The sequence below is a fragment of the Takifugu flavidus genome, chromosome 5 (assembly GCF_003711565.1).
Source record: "Takifugu flavidus isolate HTHZ2018 chromosome 5, ASM371156v2, whole genome shotgun sequence".
In the NCBI taxonomy this organism is placed as follows: domain Eukaryota; kingdom Metazoa; phylum Chordata; class Actinopteri; order Tetraodontiformes; family Tetraodontidae; genus Takifugu; species Takifugu flavidus.
This window is the reverse complement of record NC_079524.1, coordinates 4206959-4223280: the sequence shown is the minus strand read 5'-3', so window position 1 is coordinate 4223280 and position 16322 is coordinate 4206959. Positions and strand designations below refer to the sequence as shown.

General features: G+C 45.1%; 1 protein-coding gene across 3 annotated transcripts in view; it reads right to left on the bottom strand.

The window, feature by feature from the left end:
- ksr2 (kinase suppressor of ras 2) overlaps nt 1-16322 on the bottom strand; it is a 54864-nt gene that overhangs the window by 4233 nt on the left and 34309 nt on the right. For 2 of the 3 annotated variants that reach the window (XM_057034017.1, XM_057034015.1), the window contains 10 exons: nt 16018-16186; nt 15654-15695; nt 13897-13966; nt 10924-10972; nt 10375-10736; nt 8847-8943; nt 8626-8759; nt 5729-5863; nt 4970-5099; nt 1132-4368 (listed from right to left, as the gene is read on the bottom strand). In XM_057034017.1, the coding sequence (XP_056889997.1) occupies nt 4222-4368; nt 4970-5099; nt 5729-5863; nt 8626-8759; nt 8847-8943; nt 10375-10736; nt 10924-10972; nt 13897-13966; nt 15654-15695; nt 16018-16186 (1335 nt within the window). In that variant the 3' untranslated portion in view covers nt 1132-4221. Of the gene's footprint in view, nt 1-1131; nt 4369-4969; nt 5100-5728; nt 5864-8625; nt 8760-8846; nt 8944-10374; nt 10737-10923; nt 10973-13896; nt 13967-15653; nt 15696-16017; nt 16187-16322 lie in introns of those variants that run through there. The other variant, XM_057034016.1, reaches the window with a different exon arrangement.

Here is a 16322-nt window from a genome sequence, read left to right as displayed (position 1 = left end):
ATTAGCTTCATTCCATATAATAATATAAATACCTACATTTGGTGAATGTTACAAAAGTCATATTCCTTGTGTGTGTGTGTGTGTGTGTGTGTGTGTGTGTGCGTGCGTGTGTGTGTGTGCGTGCTGTAAGTCAAGCCCAGGTAAGCCCCGGGCTGCTCGGAGTTTAACTCTCCCAGATGTGAAAAAGCACCCAACATTCACGCCTGGAGTGTCGTCACGCTCCCTGAGATTGGGTTATGTGGATATTCCGTGCTTCAGTGCTTCAGTCTGGACTTAAAGTGGCTATTTTTTTTTTTTTTAAATGACTTTCGGGTGCTTTCCACTTCTTTTGCTTGCTCTCTCATAAGCGCATTGGATAAATCATCGCACGATAATGAGGATGGTCGAATATTACTCGTGGGCTAACGCAGATTTAGCGGATAAATGCGCCTGGAATAATTATTTGATTCGTTAAACACACCAATAAATGCAAATACTGTTGGTGAGACAATAACTCCTGGTATTAAATTGTCAGACTGCGAGGCGGCCAGTGGAATGGCGTCGCCCGTGGTCGTCTCTGTGTTTCTGATGAGAACATTCCCCAAGTGAGAGAAGAGCTGGAGCTTCTAAACAAAGGAACAAAGTCGCAGCAGCCGACGTATGTTCAGCATTCTAATGGACAACAAGCGATTTACTGGCCTCTCTCACCCTCGGGTCACATGACTACAAATTTTTTCTTGCCTCCGTTTGTTAAGGCACCACCAAAGGTTTTGTCAGGAACCAGAAACATTCCTGCTGTGAAGACAAGACAATGACGGCCTAAACATTTCCCTTAATGAACTAAACGCCCATTAGGGATTCGCTGGTGTAGATGGTAAGAAATTTACATGTAGCGATGAGCTAAAATTGGAATCGTGTTAATAAGACTCCTGCCCAGAATACCAGTTTTATTCTAGGGGATAAAAATTGCTCCCACGGGTGATTAAGGTGACTCCTGAATGGCAAACACGGCACGACTACACCAAATATGATCCACTCACAATGGCGGAAACATGGACCCCCCAATGGGAGATTCAACCTTTAAAGATAAAAGTCAACCAAAGGCAAATATGGATAAAGAGAAAGAATAACATAAAGGAAACAGAAAGCATCCAAAATGAAAACATCTTTTTATTGTCATACACGTTAAAGGATGAGTGCAAATCAAATCGCCCGTGATCAAACTCTACTCATCACTAAGCCATGGAGCATAAGGCATCGTTAAATACAAGCTTTTTAAAGCTATCATCTACAATACAGGGACGAAATCCAGGAAAAGAAACAACACAGCATCAACGGCAAATGCAATCAGGAGGAAAATGGCGGAAAGGAAATTGAAATGAGCAGGAATGACAAAAAGAAAAACCCCAAAACACAATTTGTACATTCGAAATAAAGAGGTCACACGGATTATCGATAACACGGCAGAGTCTCTCCTGAACGCCGGGCACTAACATCGGGCCAGAGGCGAGCGTTGTCCTGCCGCCTCCGGCACGTGCACAAATTCTTTCTCTGCTTATCATTTACACCATCTCCAAATATTCCGAAACGATCCTTCCCTCAGACGAAGCTGCTGAAAGCTTCTGCAGAGTTCGACTGATCAAAGCGCTCAGAGGACGACAGGTTCAAGAGAAAAATGCTCACATTGTTTTTTTTTAAATATTTATAGAGAGTAGATATTTTTTCATTACAAGAATTAATCTTTAATAGTCCATCTCATGCACTTGAAAGTTGTAAACAGTACAAATATAAATGATCCAGTTACAATATTTGAATTCCAGCAATTTTCAAAATAGACAGACTCCAAAAACAGCAGCAGATCGTATGAAAGCAGGTAGCAACACACGTGTGATGAGGTGGAAACAGCTCCCAATTCCTCACAAAGTGACTCACAGTAGCTGTCTGTTACATGAAATTTACATTAAAATATATCAGGATATAGGTCATGGAGTAGAAACCCGGCCTGGGAAGTTCTCCTGATATGTACTTCATATGTTAAAAGGAGTGTTTAGCCAGAGTTCTGATTCAATATCTTGTTACAGACAAGATGCAGAGCTCCCTTTGACCTTTTTAGCAGTGTGGTAGTCAAGTTTACGTCATGTCTGTTCAGCGCGGAGCATCAACGGGGGCTCAGACCAACAGAATTCACTAGGCTGGACTTTGTTCGGATGAAGAACGGGTCTTGTCAATAAAATTAAACATGCAACAGAGCGAGGTGGAGGCCCAACAGAGGTTTTTTATCACGTCGCGAACAATAGTGACCTTTCCACTGCAGGAACCTCCCCCAAACGGCCATTTACAAAAACCTCTGGTTGAGGTTTCCTCTATGCCAATTGTCTAAACCGAGCGGAATGTGACGTGGAACCCAGCAAAACAGTGGTGTTAGCCTAGCGGACGCCGCTTCTCCAAGTCGGGTTTACCTAGAACGTTACGCCGCCTCGTTGGTTTCTTTGCTACGATCTTTGCTTTTGGCAGTTTGCCCGGGGGGCAGAAAGGTCTAACCTGTTGCGCAACATTTAAACGCATTTACCAGGAACGCCCGTGGTGGAAATGACCCTATTAGCATCTTTGATGTTCAGTTGATGACCTTAAAGCTTTTTGATGACTTAATGGGACACGATGGATAAATTAACAAACCAAGCATAAACAGAAAGCAGCTTCACACGAACCTGCAACCGAAACGTCAGGGAGTGGAAACAAGTCGGGCTGGGTTGGAGGACGTGAGTCAGTGTTGAGTGACTGAAGTCCCCTAAAGACTGAGTATTATGAGAAGTCAGATAGGATGAAAAAAAAGACATTGTCACAACAATAATGTCCCAATCTTTCAAGTTTAACAAATAAAAACGAAGGAAAAAACCATGTGTGCCATCCAAAACTCCACTGTGATTCCGAATAATGTCGTGAGTGATTGATTGTCCTTGGATGGGATTAATTAAACATTCTTCTCAATCAAAATGTATCATTGCTCAAACTTGCCACAGACTCTGGCCGCTGCTGTTTTATGAAAAATAGCACAATATCTATATTTTCGTGGGTGACATTTGCTAAACTCGTCTCTTGAAGTAATCTGGCATTCAAGCTAAATGTCAAACTTTGCAAATAATAGTAGCGGCAGTACTTTTACATCAGCAGTTTTCCTTCTCTTATCTGTTCTCTTAACATCCCATTCATTGAAGTCAATCTCCAAAACTTAGTTTGGAATCAATTGTTACATTTTTTTTTTAAATAGAGGAACGCAAACGTTAAATCATGCTGCATGTTCAACATGAAGAACGTTACTTTAATGTAATGTTGACGTCAACACTGCAACTCTTGAATAAATGCAGTGTTTCGGCTTTCCCCCTGTTTTTAATGCTTCTCTCCTTCCACACATCTGAAAGTCGTCCTCCAGTTATCAGACTCTGATCATCCAATCATAACGACCCCAGCTAACTTTAAGCCCGTAACTAATCAGCAACGGGTGCAGAATAGTCGACGACTGCACTGGCCAAGCAGTCATAAGACTTAGTATTTTATCAGTAGCTGCTGAAAATAAAGGTAAATACAAGTTAATGGAGGAAACCGGGGTTGCTCAGAGTTTTAGTCAAAGCACCTCCTTGTGCAAACTGCAAAATCATCATGTACACATTCAAATGATAGTCTACAAAAAAAACGTTTTTTTTAAAAAACACAACTTCTCCAACACAAACAGAAGAGACACAAATGAACGGTCGTGAGGTAACGCTGACAAAATGGTCCACATGTTCGACAGACATAAGAAATGGCAAGACAGTGAAAATGTACAATGCTTGATGCGCAACAGTTACATTCATTCAGCAAAGAAAAGGTACAAAACGTGAAAAAAAAAATTTTTTTTTTAAATCCACATTTGTGTTCGGACACGTTCGTGATCAGTGAGGAGTTACAGGCAAGATAACATCAAAGAAAGAGGTCGAATTTTGAAGAGTGATCAAAGCAAAGCAAAAAAAAGAAATGATTCTGAATGATACCAAATTAAAGGAGAAGGAGTCCCAACTGCTTCCAGGGGCAGATACAGTCAGTCTGTACAAACATGCCAACATTCCATGAAAACACAGTTTTCACCACTGGGCTGGCAAATGGACTCGGTGGGTTATTATTATTGTTATTAGCGGCCAAATTTGTGATCGTTATCAAAGTGATCTTCTAATAATGGCTGACTGTTTGCCGTTTTGTGTCCCTAACTCATTTGACATACTCAGCTGACTTCCAGAAGTGTCCTGGGTGGGAAAGGCGGCGATTCCGCTTGGGTAACTTTTCCAGTAAATCTACCAGTTTGGAGAAGCTGGGCCGCTCCTCTGGTTTGTAGGCCCAGCAAAGGAGTAGAATGTCCTTAAAAAAAAGGAAATCAAAATAAATACATTCATCCTGAAGGAGTGTGACAGGAATTTGGCCCATTAAAGTGAATCAACAAACACAGTTAGAGGCTGTGATGGAGGCCACGGGAGTGAGAATTAAAGCAATTATTAAACACAGTTTGACAAACAGAGCAAATATTTCCTGTTTTTCTCTTCAGTTTCCAGCCTGAACACTTTCAGACAGCAAAGGCTGACATGAAATCGCTGGAATAAATTCCCATTTGACGTTGCAGCCTGGACTAGTGGTCCAGCATGTGCTCACAGAGGACTACAGTAACACAACTTAGAACACTTCTCACTTAAACCTGGACTTGAAATTCCCTAAAAGTGCCGCCTGACCTTTAACAAACACTGTTGTGCTAAAACCGGAGTTATTTTTTTATTTTCTCCCTCCTTGTGGTGTCTTCCTGATGGCTTCCTAATAATTGTCACTGGTGTTTTCCATTGTCCTCTTCCTTCTTGTCCTTTACTGTCTTACTACATTTTTCTTAGTGCTGCCCTTTATTTCCTGGCACACAGCCCTTAAACTACCCAGCTGACTGATGGAGGTCAGAGGAAGACCAGGGGAAACTCACCGATATCTCCTTCCCCATGCCGGTTTGGGTGAGGTTTGGTTTCATCCCGCTGCCAATCTGCCATATGATGGCCTCCGCCGGCTGACTCTTGTAAGGCCACTCACGTGCGTGCAACTCGTACCAAATGGTGCTGAGAAGAGGGAATGAACGTGGCTCAATAATCACCCACATGTTTTAAACTTTAAAAAGCAATGGGCGGAGTCTCCACTTGACCCTCAAGAAGCAAAAGGGCGAAACCGCCGTGTCTCCTCGCTAGAGTTCCTACGGCTCTTGTGTATCATGTTTGAGAGGGGTAAAAATAGCTCTGGAGAGGCGTGGAGGGTAAAAACCGACAGCTGATTGTTGATGAATATGTAAAACAGCCGCGAGGGTCACCTCAAGGTAACAGGAGGGCTGACGGAGCATCTGGACACTGTGCCAGGTCTCTCGTCCTCCCTTTAGAACGGACCATCTGAAAATGTAATTGTCCCAAAAGTCAACACCCCCACAAATGAAGCTGCAGAGGAGGAGCAGGAGCCAGGAAGGTTTAATCAGCTTCATTGAAAATCAGACTGCGGGGGCCTGTTCACTTGGCGATGACTCTGGGAGGTTTTGTTGACGCCTGCACGTATAACGAGGCCACAACGCACTCGAGCGGGGCGCAAAATGTGTTCTTAGATGTGAATCCTGCACTCAGAATGCTTGAAGTCTGTTATCTAAAGCATCTACAATGACATGCTCCTGAGACTTTTTCTCTTTATTCCAAAGAGAATGACTCACCCAAAAGCAAAAACGTCGGACTGTTTGGAGAAGGGGAGCTTGTCCTCTTCTGTGTCCGAGGAGAGTTGCTGGATGAGCTCGGGGGCCAGGTGACACAGCCAGCCGTTGGGGATCCGCAGTTTGTCTTCTCGCCGGCTGAAAGAACGACAACACCTTGCTGCCTCATTCTGCAGAGTCACTGTGGAAGCTCACGTAGGGTTACAACGCCACGAAGGCTGTGCATTATGACCCAGCAATCTTTAGAATTCTGAGGCGATGATGTGTTTATGCCACCAATAATCATGCATCTGTAAATGAAAACGTTTGTTCGTCATTAAAAGTCTATACATGACAAACTAGTACCTCCCAGTTATGTTGTGTCTGACCTGAGCTCATTCCATCCCTAACACTGCTTTCATAATGAAATTAACGCGTTGGATTGTGGATCAGCTCGCTTTTGTTGAGCATTTGGGCGTTTTCTCATTGCCAGAAGTTGCTCGTCTGACCTCCGGCTGATTCTTTTCTCCCTCTCGTACGTCATACTGTAGCCAGCGTCACTGTTACATGCTTATGTGAGGGGAACAATGGACAGCCTGGATCTCATTGAGTCGATGGTCAGCTTTGTTTTTTTATTCGGCTAATCTGGAGAGGGATTTCTAGAAGCTACTGGCAGAGTTTTGGAGCCCGTATTGCCTCCATGGTAGTTTATTATGGGCAGCGTTGCCCTGACTGGAATCAGTTTTTGGCCATGACGAACAGCAGTGGACTCATTTTCCAATGTCACGCATGGACATTGACTATTTTTTGGAGTTTATTGTTCCAGCAACTATCAGGCAGAGCAGCTCCTGAAGAAGTGGTCTAAAAATCTTTTTGGAAAATATTTGTTGCAAATAATGTGCGTGTGTCTTAAATCCCTGCTGACATGTCGGCACGTTTTCCCAGAGCCTAAATAACCTGAGACTATGTTGACATCAGGCAGCTCATCGTGTCACATTTACAGGTTTGTTTACTCAATGCAACATCATTTTGCCGTGACTCATTCAGCATTGTCATTTGCAAAGTTCATAATAAGGCCACTCGGTGTGTCCTGCTGTTCCTGCTCATCCTGTCACGTTTCAGGAAATATTTTGTTTTTCAACCGCTTCAGCTTGTTCATCACCTGTTTCGGCATCATGGCCATAAATAACCGTGTCCCGCAAAGCAACCGATACCTGACGCCCAATCTCGTCATCGCTGCAGTTTCTGAAGCTCGTGGGTCTCACGATGTTGCCGGTGTGCTGCCATTATCGATAAAAAGGTGCACCACTACGCTACACAAGCTGGAGGTCTATAATCCTCCTCTGATCGGTGGGATTTCCCGAGCGTGACGTCCTTCAAAGAACGCGTAGTTGTTAGTTGATTGCTCTTAAGTTCAACAGGAAGACTGATTTTATCGAAGTGGACCACAACTTTTGCTCCGTTTTCAGATCTGATTGAGGAGCTCTCTTCATTGGGTAAATTTGCCACGACGAAGTGGGAAACCTTTTAATTGCAGGCGAGTCAAGCCTCAAATTTCCCAGGTCGCTCTGCAGGGTCTCGCCACCCGGGATGAATCGCCGGGACAACCCTTTTAGCCAAAAAGACCCCGTCGATCCAGGAAAACGGGATTTTTGTGCAGTGTGAAAGGGGCTTAAGTGACATTTAACCAGTTTTTACAATTATTTAAAACTAAAACAGAAACGTGTTGAATGTGGTCCACAAGGCTATAACTACCAACATTTTCCTTCCAGGGGAAATGGGTGTGGGTCTGTGCTATGCATGAAGACCCATCACGGCTAATACGTCGCAGATTTACTGTAGGTATTATTACGTGAGTCAGTGTGGCAGCTGTTTCCGGAGGGTTCATAACTGTCTCACAAATGTCTCATGAGGTTCATCTCAGATTTAATGTCATCAGCGGTTTGTTTACCCGTCACATGTGACAGAAACCACGCGTGTGCCTGCGCTGCTCTGTTTAATTATTTAGCGCATCGGTTTTATCCACCCGCTGGATCTCAAATAGCCTCACTCGTCCTCTACATCGTCCTCTCCAATGACAAGCCCAGTTTTCTGTCTCCTGAATCTTAGCTTTTTGTTGCAAAAAAAGAACAGCAACTCAGATGTTGTTTTGCCTCAGCGAGACACGATTATGCTGCCTGCGTATCCCATCCCTGCCTGCAGCTGTAGTTTACCTGCTCCACAATGCACCGGAGAATGTCAGCGTGCAACACTGGAGTAATTCTTGCAGACAGGGTAGCCCCTCACAGGAAAAGAGGCAATCCCAGAACATCGCTGACACTAAAGGAACGGCCAGTTTCCTTCTATCCTCCTACCTGCATTTGTTATTTATCAGGCTTCTTTGAACTGCTGCGGCCCCCATGTGTGTCCTTTTTACATACTACGTACTCATTCTACTAGCAGATTAGGGGCATTTTGACTAGTCCTCACATCTTTGAAGGACATCTTGAGGGTTCAGACATGTTAAAGGTGGAGGGTAGAATTGGGTTAAGGGGTTAGTTTGGACACTTAGGGTTACGGTAAAAGACTGGGTCATCTATTATGTCTATGGAAGTCCACATCGAGAGAAAATATATGGATGTCTGTGCGTGTGGCACGATGGGATTTTATCATGTTCTTTTTCCAATAAAGTACACACTACATGCAGAGTACACAGGCAGGCTCTACGACACATGCTCCGTCTGTAAAGTGAAAGCTGTTGTCAAATAATGTGTAATTACTGAGTCATTGTCTTTGCGTAATTACTTTTCACACGATTGGATGTTTTGTTGTCCCTGCACCATACGGAACGCGTTAATGCCGCTCCGGCGACGTCGTTCTGTCAAATCCCTGCACTGGAGGAAAGGAAAAAAAATGTTCCCGTCTCATGTGTGCGTAATTACCTGCCAGCCTGCAACACCCCAGATATGGTGAAGAGCCCAAAGTCGGTGATGACAACTTTGCCGTTGTCATAGAACACATTCTTGGACTTCATGTCTTTGTGTATAATCCCCTTGGCGTGGAGGTAGCCCATCCCCTGAGGACAGAGAGCGAGGAGATGGGATTTTTGTTCCCCTGGTGCGAGGCAGGAATGTTCAGGCTGATCAGCGCTGAGCTGTCTTACCTTGACCATCTCCTGTGCAATCTGCCGGGTTTTGTTAACATCCAGGACCACCTTGGCATCCCGCACCACAGAATAAAGTGTTCTGCCTTTACACAAGCTGCGAGGAGGAGAGAAACACAGGAACAAGGGTTACTAATGGGTATAAAACCCGCTCCCTGCTTTCAGAAGGATTCACGTGTACATGTTGATGGTGCTTTATTTAAAAACATTTCAAAATAGTTTTGCTAATAAATAGTCACGAATCCAGTAATAGCAGCTGTGCATAAATGTTAAATTTGAACGGTTGGAGCAAAGAAATTGATAAATAGTGGAGGGCACTTAATTAGTTAAGCAGTTCTTCACGGAAAGCAAGTTTTTCAAAGGCACTGTGGGCACTAATAATAGTTAAACACCAGTTAATCTTTCTAATTCTCAATCCACAGAGTGTCACAGTGAGGTTCCAGTGTTTGTTGCTAACAGACAGCTCTCCAACCAGCACCCCCACATCCCTCCCCGAGCCCTCAACCCCGACTGTGCCACGCAGGTGACCAGCCAACGTTTCATGCATATTCATACCAAGGAGATGACCTGAGAGCAGCTGCATTTTTTTAATAGCTCAAATCCCCAGGGCTCGTTTAAAGACACTAAAAATGCATTTTAATGGCGCTTTTTTGTGCAGCAACAGGAATTATTATGGAGACGATGGGAGTAAACTGGACACGTGCCAAACCAGAAACAGATGCATTTCTTGGTAGGACTTTAGATTTAACTAAGATTTATTGATGTTTGTTTAAAGACTCCCTGTAAAAAAAACATTTATTATAAAGAAATCAAACAGAATAATTCTATCTATTCATATTTCCCCCAGTGCAATTTAACAATGCTGCCCTTAATTAAATAAAATCATTTGCAACGGCTGCAACAAGATAAAGGCCGCTCTGCGTTTCTCTGGTTTTGTCTTGTTTCTTTCAACTGAGTAAAAGGCAAAACGGGATAATTCCTGGTAATAACACTACTTGTTGTGCCGACATTTGCCATTAGCTTCTGCAATCAGGAAACAACAAGCAACTACCACTCAGCTGCAATCATGCAGCTCAGTCAATCAGACCATTGGTTACTCCTGCATATTCTGTATATCTGGGCAGTATATCCATACATCCAGTGAAAACCATTGACATAGCAAAAAGCCTTAATTATTGATATGATGCGTGTTTCATTGATTGCCCAAATTTAACAATAATTTAATACATTTATCCGGTGAAAATAAAAGTCCTCCACAAGTAAGGACATAACGACAGTGAATATTGTTGTAGTCAGCCAAGCATGGTTGGTAATTCAGTGGGTAACTAATTGCTTTTGTCAGAGCCTCTCCAGATTATGAGACAGGCTAAACTCATCGTCGAGGGGGAAGCAGCTGTGTGGCTGCCTAGAAACCAGTCTGGAAGGACGTTGGTGCTCTGAAGGTCAAAGGATGAAAGAAATAGAGAATATAGCGCCCAAAAGAGAGAGGGGGAGGAGAGAGAGGCGGGAGAGACTTAAAAACACCTACCTGGTGATAATGGCCAGATGTGGCGGGCTCATGCACGCCCCCATGAACAGCACTACATTCTCATGGCGCGTGTTCCGGTAGGCCATCACCTCACGCTTGAAGGCCTTCAGCTGGTCCTCGTTGTCCCGCTCGATGTCAATCAGGCGAATGGCCACCTCGCCGTGCCAGCGACCGTGGAAAACTTTGCCGAAGCGCCCCTTCCCGATCATCTCCCCGATCACCAGCTGTTCCAACGGGATGTCCCACTCCTGCAGGAAGATGCTGGTCTGGCTGGCTTTGCGGGGGAAGTTGCGGGCCGACAGGAGCGACAGGTTCATTTCCTCAAATTCATCACCAGAGTCCTCGTCATTGCCCTCTTCGTTCTGAGGGCGAGTTCATAGTTTAGGATGATGGATAGATTACATTTCCTGACAAATATGGCAGACCTGTTTTGATATTGGAGCAACAGAAATGTTATATAGAAATCCTAGTTCAGGTGTCTGGACCAGGTCTGGACGCTCCGTTATAGACAAACAGAAATGGAAAAGATGGGATGAGCTGAAAACTCACATCTGATGTGGGTTCAACTTCAATTTGAAGAAGAGGGTTCTCCTCATTCCTGGTAGAGAGAGAACAAGGCAAACTGTGCTTTCTTATCTTTACAATCATGTCCTCAGTCATCCCCACAGGAAAAGACTGTAAAATAATGTGTGGATTAAGCAGAGATTTGAACATTTGTTCCCCTTCTGTGGTGAGTTCTGCATGATCAGTTTGTGTTTTTCCACTCTGAAATCACACGCTGGTAGAACAAGTGCACTCAAAGCTTTTAAAGTTTGACTGCTGGGTCACTGGAGAGCGCACTCCCCGTTTGACAGATAAATGAACAAATGGAGACCCGAGTAAATGCAATAAAGGCCACCCATAATTGCCGGCGACATATTCCGACAATTCTTTTTTTTTATTTACCACATTTTGTTCAGCGTTCCCACCCTGAAGTCCTATTATTTCTCATCCCGGACTTTATCCTGTCACCCACTGCAGGGTCCAAGAAAGCAACACAAATGAACACACGGACGCTTCCAGGTCCACGTAACCGGCAACGCGGAATCCCTTCCAAACCTCTCTGAGGTTTGTTCAGAAAGAAACATTCGCTATCGTGGGCAGAGACCACAGGAGAGGTACCATATCAAATAATACGTGACTCCTGTGGCGCCGAGGAAGGCTCCAGGGGTGGGATTTCTCCTCTAATGAGGGGCGCCTGCCGGGTGCTGGGGTTTGAGACAGGCCGTCATTAACCCTGGCATGTGAGACCATTAAGGCAAAGGAAATCTGCTACTGCAGAAGCACACAAAGATGTGAAAAGAGGGAAATGAAATTAGAGGAACATTTCTTTTTTACATCCATGCTGAGACTGGAGTGGATGGAATCCTGCCACAATTAGCTCCCCAGATGTGAGCTTCTGCTGTAAAACAAATGTAACCACCAGGTTTCTTTTCCTCAGAAATCCAAATAACAAGCGGCTACTCTCCTGTGTTGATATTTCAGAAATGAAATTAGCTGTGGCATTATTTGCGATTGATTAAACCATTAGAATCTCTCAGGTCAGCCTATATTTCATCCCAATTGACCAATTGTCTGCAAATGGGGGGACTCTTGCCCTATTTCTTGTGATAGATTGAGAGCCTAATCGAATTAAGATCCGGGTCAAAAACAGGCTCCTCGCTACTCCCCCTCAGCAGCCACAACCGCCGGGTTACTCAAAGAACCGTTGGAAATCCAGTTGGCATTCCAAGTGTAGCATAAACTAAAGGCCAATCGAACATTATTCCGCGAGCATCCGTCATGTTGGGCTTCGCATTCTAATTGTCACCCAGATATCTGCGCTCCACTGAGCCTGAGCTGGCCTCTGACCAGCCCTGGCGGAGACAGGACGGAAGATGGCAGGACAAGGAAGCTTGTAGGTGACAAGGAGACAGCCAAGACGAGATAGAAAGAGCTTCCTTCATTTCTTCAAAGGTAAACTATCACCTCATCTTTCTTGTTGTAAAGGTCGTGGCTAAATATCAACAGGACAACAGAAACGGTATGAGCAAGCCAAATCTTGTAACCATCTCCCCTTCCTCTTCCTGCTGCTATCCTCTCAGCTGACATTCAGACTCTTCAGGGAGTACGTTGTAGCTATCAGCTGCCAGTTCTCTGAGAAGCCCACAAGTCCAATATGCAGCCATCCCGCTGCATGCTGTTAGCCTTCTTCCCCCATTTACCCTAAACTCTTGACGCCCCCTGGACCCTCCTACGAACGATAGCTCGGACCCTCCCTCAATCTGACTCTAGTGGGAAAATATCTTCTCGTCTCCATTCTCCCAAAGATCATTGAGAGAAGCAGATTACTGGGTTCCTGTAAAAAGAAACTCCTCCTTGACCCAAACCCATCTGGTTTCAAGAGTGGCCACTGCACAGAAATGGCCCAAGCAGCTGCCCAGTCTTTGCTTCTCATTTGCTTGACTTACCAGCTGTATTTGATTCAGTCAACCACTGCATCCTTATCTGGGTGTCCATTCAGGTCACCTTTTGGTTCCTCACCAGCTCTCCACCAGGGTGTCCAGGGTTTGGTGCCTCTGCTCTTTGACATTTACAAAACCTCGCTGGAGCCAATCACCCATGTGCAATTCATTCATCTCAACATTGACATCAGAATGGGAAGAACCCTAAGACAATGTCTCAAGCCCTCTCAGACATGGATGCACGACCAGGGCCTCCAAGTTAACCTTGATAAAACTGAGCTCCTGGTATTGCTGGCCAACCAATTCATTCATCTCAACATTGACATCAAAATTGGCGCCTTGTCTCTTGCTTCTGGCAAGGCTGTTTGAAACCTTGGACTCATGATTGATGATCACCTGACAGGTTTTGATCGTGCAGCCTCCCTGTCGTGTTGCTCTGCCTCATTCAACACTGAAAAACATTGGGCCATTCCTAACCCAGCCTGCCACCCAGCTGTCCATATTATTGACTACTGCAACGTCCTTCTAATGGGTGCTGATACAGCTCCTGGCTACCTGTAGCTGCCCCACAGAGTACCAGATGGACCTGCCCCCTCTTACTTGAACAATCATGTCTGCTTTCATCCACTGTGCATGAGCATTGTCTGGCAACGCCGTCCGTAGAGGCACATCAATCCAAACTAATTAATGCCTTATTCCCCAATCGTGGAACAACGTTCAGGGGCGACTCTCTCTTGAAGCTCTTGAAGACGCAGCTCTTCTGAGAGCACCTGCTCTTTAAACAGCACTTATCTTTCTCTCCAATATATACTCACCTCCACTCTCCTGTCCTGTTTATATCCCTATTCACTCTTGCTCCACAGCTCTGCACTGTTAGTTGGTTGCTGCATGTGTATTAGGCAGTTTAGTCAACAAAATACTACCCTAAAGTCCTAAAGTCTCAGTTGCATAGTGGCTTGAATGTGTCTCTCACTGTAAGTCCCTTTGGTCTACAGTAAATGCTAAGGACTAAAATGTAATGTAAAGTAAACGTACTCACCCTGGCTCAGACAGGACGGGATGCAGGATGACCTGTGGTGCTCTACTGGGCGGAGCTTCTGGAGCAACATCTGCAGACATTATAGAGCCATAAAATATCATTAGACCTTTAAGAGCTCAGTTACCTGGGTAAAAATCCCAGCATGGCCTCTAAATGGCTGATTATATAATTGTAAGCTGTTCTTTCCAATGTGAGGAGTTTTGTAGTTCCCTGTCTGCCCTCTGCCTGTATTAGAAGTGTTACCTCCTCTCTTGGTGTCCAATATGCTGCACTGGTAAGGGTTCAGAACGCTTTTTACAGCTGCTTTCACCTTTAAAAACACTAAAATTTCACCCTGACAGTGCGAGAATGGTTCAAGATTGGCTCCTGACGCTGTCTTGAGTTTCCAAGGCTATACTTGGTCCTTGATCCTCATTTAACATCACCAGGCATATATTAAACATTCTTCTTTAAGTATTTTGGCCCAGACAGATGTGAGCAGACAGACTCAAAAATCCTTCCAGGGTGGCTTCGTGGAACATGTCGTTGCTGGTGATGGCTTCAGCACTAGACAGTTGCACAGGAATTTTGTCCGCGTGTTGATATGAGCCTTAAGACTTGCAAATATTACAACAGTCACACACGCAGGAATAAACACATGCCTTAATGACCCACAAAAGCAATGAAATTGTTGCATGTTTGTACACGTGTACCTTTTGTTTCACTTGTCTTGGCGATTTGCATTCGAGAACCGTTTGTCCTCGGTCAAAGCAGAGAAAATGTCGGTCCTTCCATGCAAATCCCACATTTTTCTCACCAGGTTGCACAGAATCTCTCTCTCAGCATGACTGTATGTAAATATGTGAACAATGTGCACCGAATGAAGGGAACAATTTTGCCACGGAGAGACAAGATAAATAAGCTCCTGCACACAGCCATGTGCTATTTGCCCTGGCTGTCTAGTCTTTCACAAAGAGAACAAAATCAAAATCTCTAATAATGTTTGTACATTCGCTGTGTGTGCAGAGCGTTATCTAAAACTGTCCGAGATAGACTGCCACACACCTGCGTTGGCACCGAGCCGTTCCAGCTGCAGGCAGCAGTGCATTAGACACTGGCGTCGTGCCCCTGCGTCAAGAAGCACGGCTTTTTGTTGTCCGTGTGGATGCAGCGTCGGTGTTTACTCGGAAGTTCAGCGACCCGGGAGATTTTACTGACTCACGGCCTGAATCGGTGCCATGCGCTCCATGACAACAGGTTTGAACCACTTGTGTAAAGGCGGTGCATTTGAATGAAGCTGCAACGTAACGGCCTGAGTGATAATTGTCAATAACTCAGCGTGCATCATCATCATCATCATCATCATCATCATCGTCAGAGGCGCTAAACTTTCAGGCCAGTGCTAAAGTAATATGTAATAGTTCCTCTGCCAGACATTAACATAAATATCCTATTATTATTTTGACTCACATGATTTGAACTGTTATTTTATGCTTATTATGTGATTAGTAATATACACTTCAGCCTGTTAGCACAGGAAGTAGCTAATATTATGTGGCTAAGGACGATCACTCAGTGAAGAAGATTACAGATCAGCTCTTCCTGCACAGATCCCAGTGTGGCCACTTCTTGGCTCTGTGGGCAGACCGACTGTCTGACCGTGGACAAACCGTTAGGAAGCCCAGATAACACAAGCATGAGTCCTGACACTGGCCAAGGTGAGGAGCTGTGACCCACGTTGCAACACGTTTATATGGGCGAGGCGGTGCTGTACTTACCAGGGAAGATGAACTGCTGTTTATACTTGAAATAACTGGAAGCTGTCAAAAGAGAAGGGAAAAAGGGGGGGGGGGGGTGAGTTCTGGAGAACTTGCCCATCTATTAGTGCAGCGCAAAGGTAAAGTCTGGCGTAACGGCGGGAGCTGCGAGTACACAACAGCAAATGCGGGGCTGCAGGGAGGAGATGGGAAACTGGAGGAAAACAACAGGAGGGCCGTTCTGGTGATTGGAGGGCCTAAAATACTCCCAGTGTTGCTAATGTACAATCTTTTCTGTTCATGGAGGCGATTAAACGTTTCATTCCGCAGCAAAGGTGCAGGAAAACAAGGTCGGCTTGGATATTCCTGCACCGTCTTCCGTTACCTGTAAGATTGAACTGCTTCTGCTGCCGTGCCGATTGGGGGGAGGGGTGCAGGGGCGAGGGGGGTGTGGCGCTGCTGGGCAGGGGAGGCGCCGGGGAGGAGGGCGTGGAGGAGGTGGTGGACGAGGGATTGCTGCTGGAGTCCGGCTGGTACGGCACCGGGATGTGATCCTGAGGGGGGACAAAAGCTGCGCTTAAATGTGCGTTAATCACGGAACTCCTGCACTCTCCTTGATTATCAGCCTCCTCCTGCAGGTTCTCCTGATTGATTCTTCTAGCTTCTGGGCAGCGCTCGGGTTTTCATTCA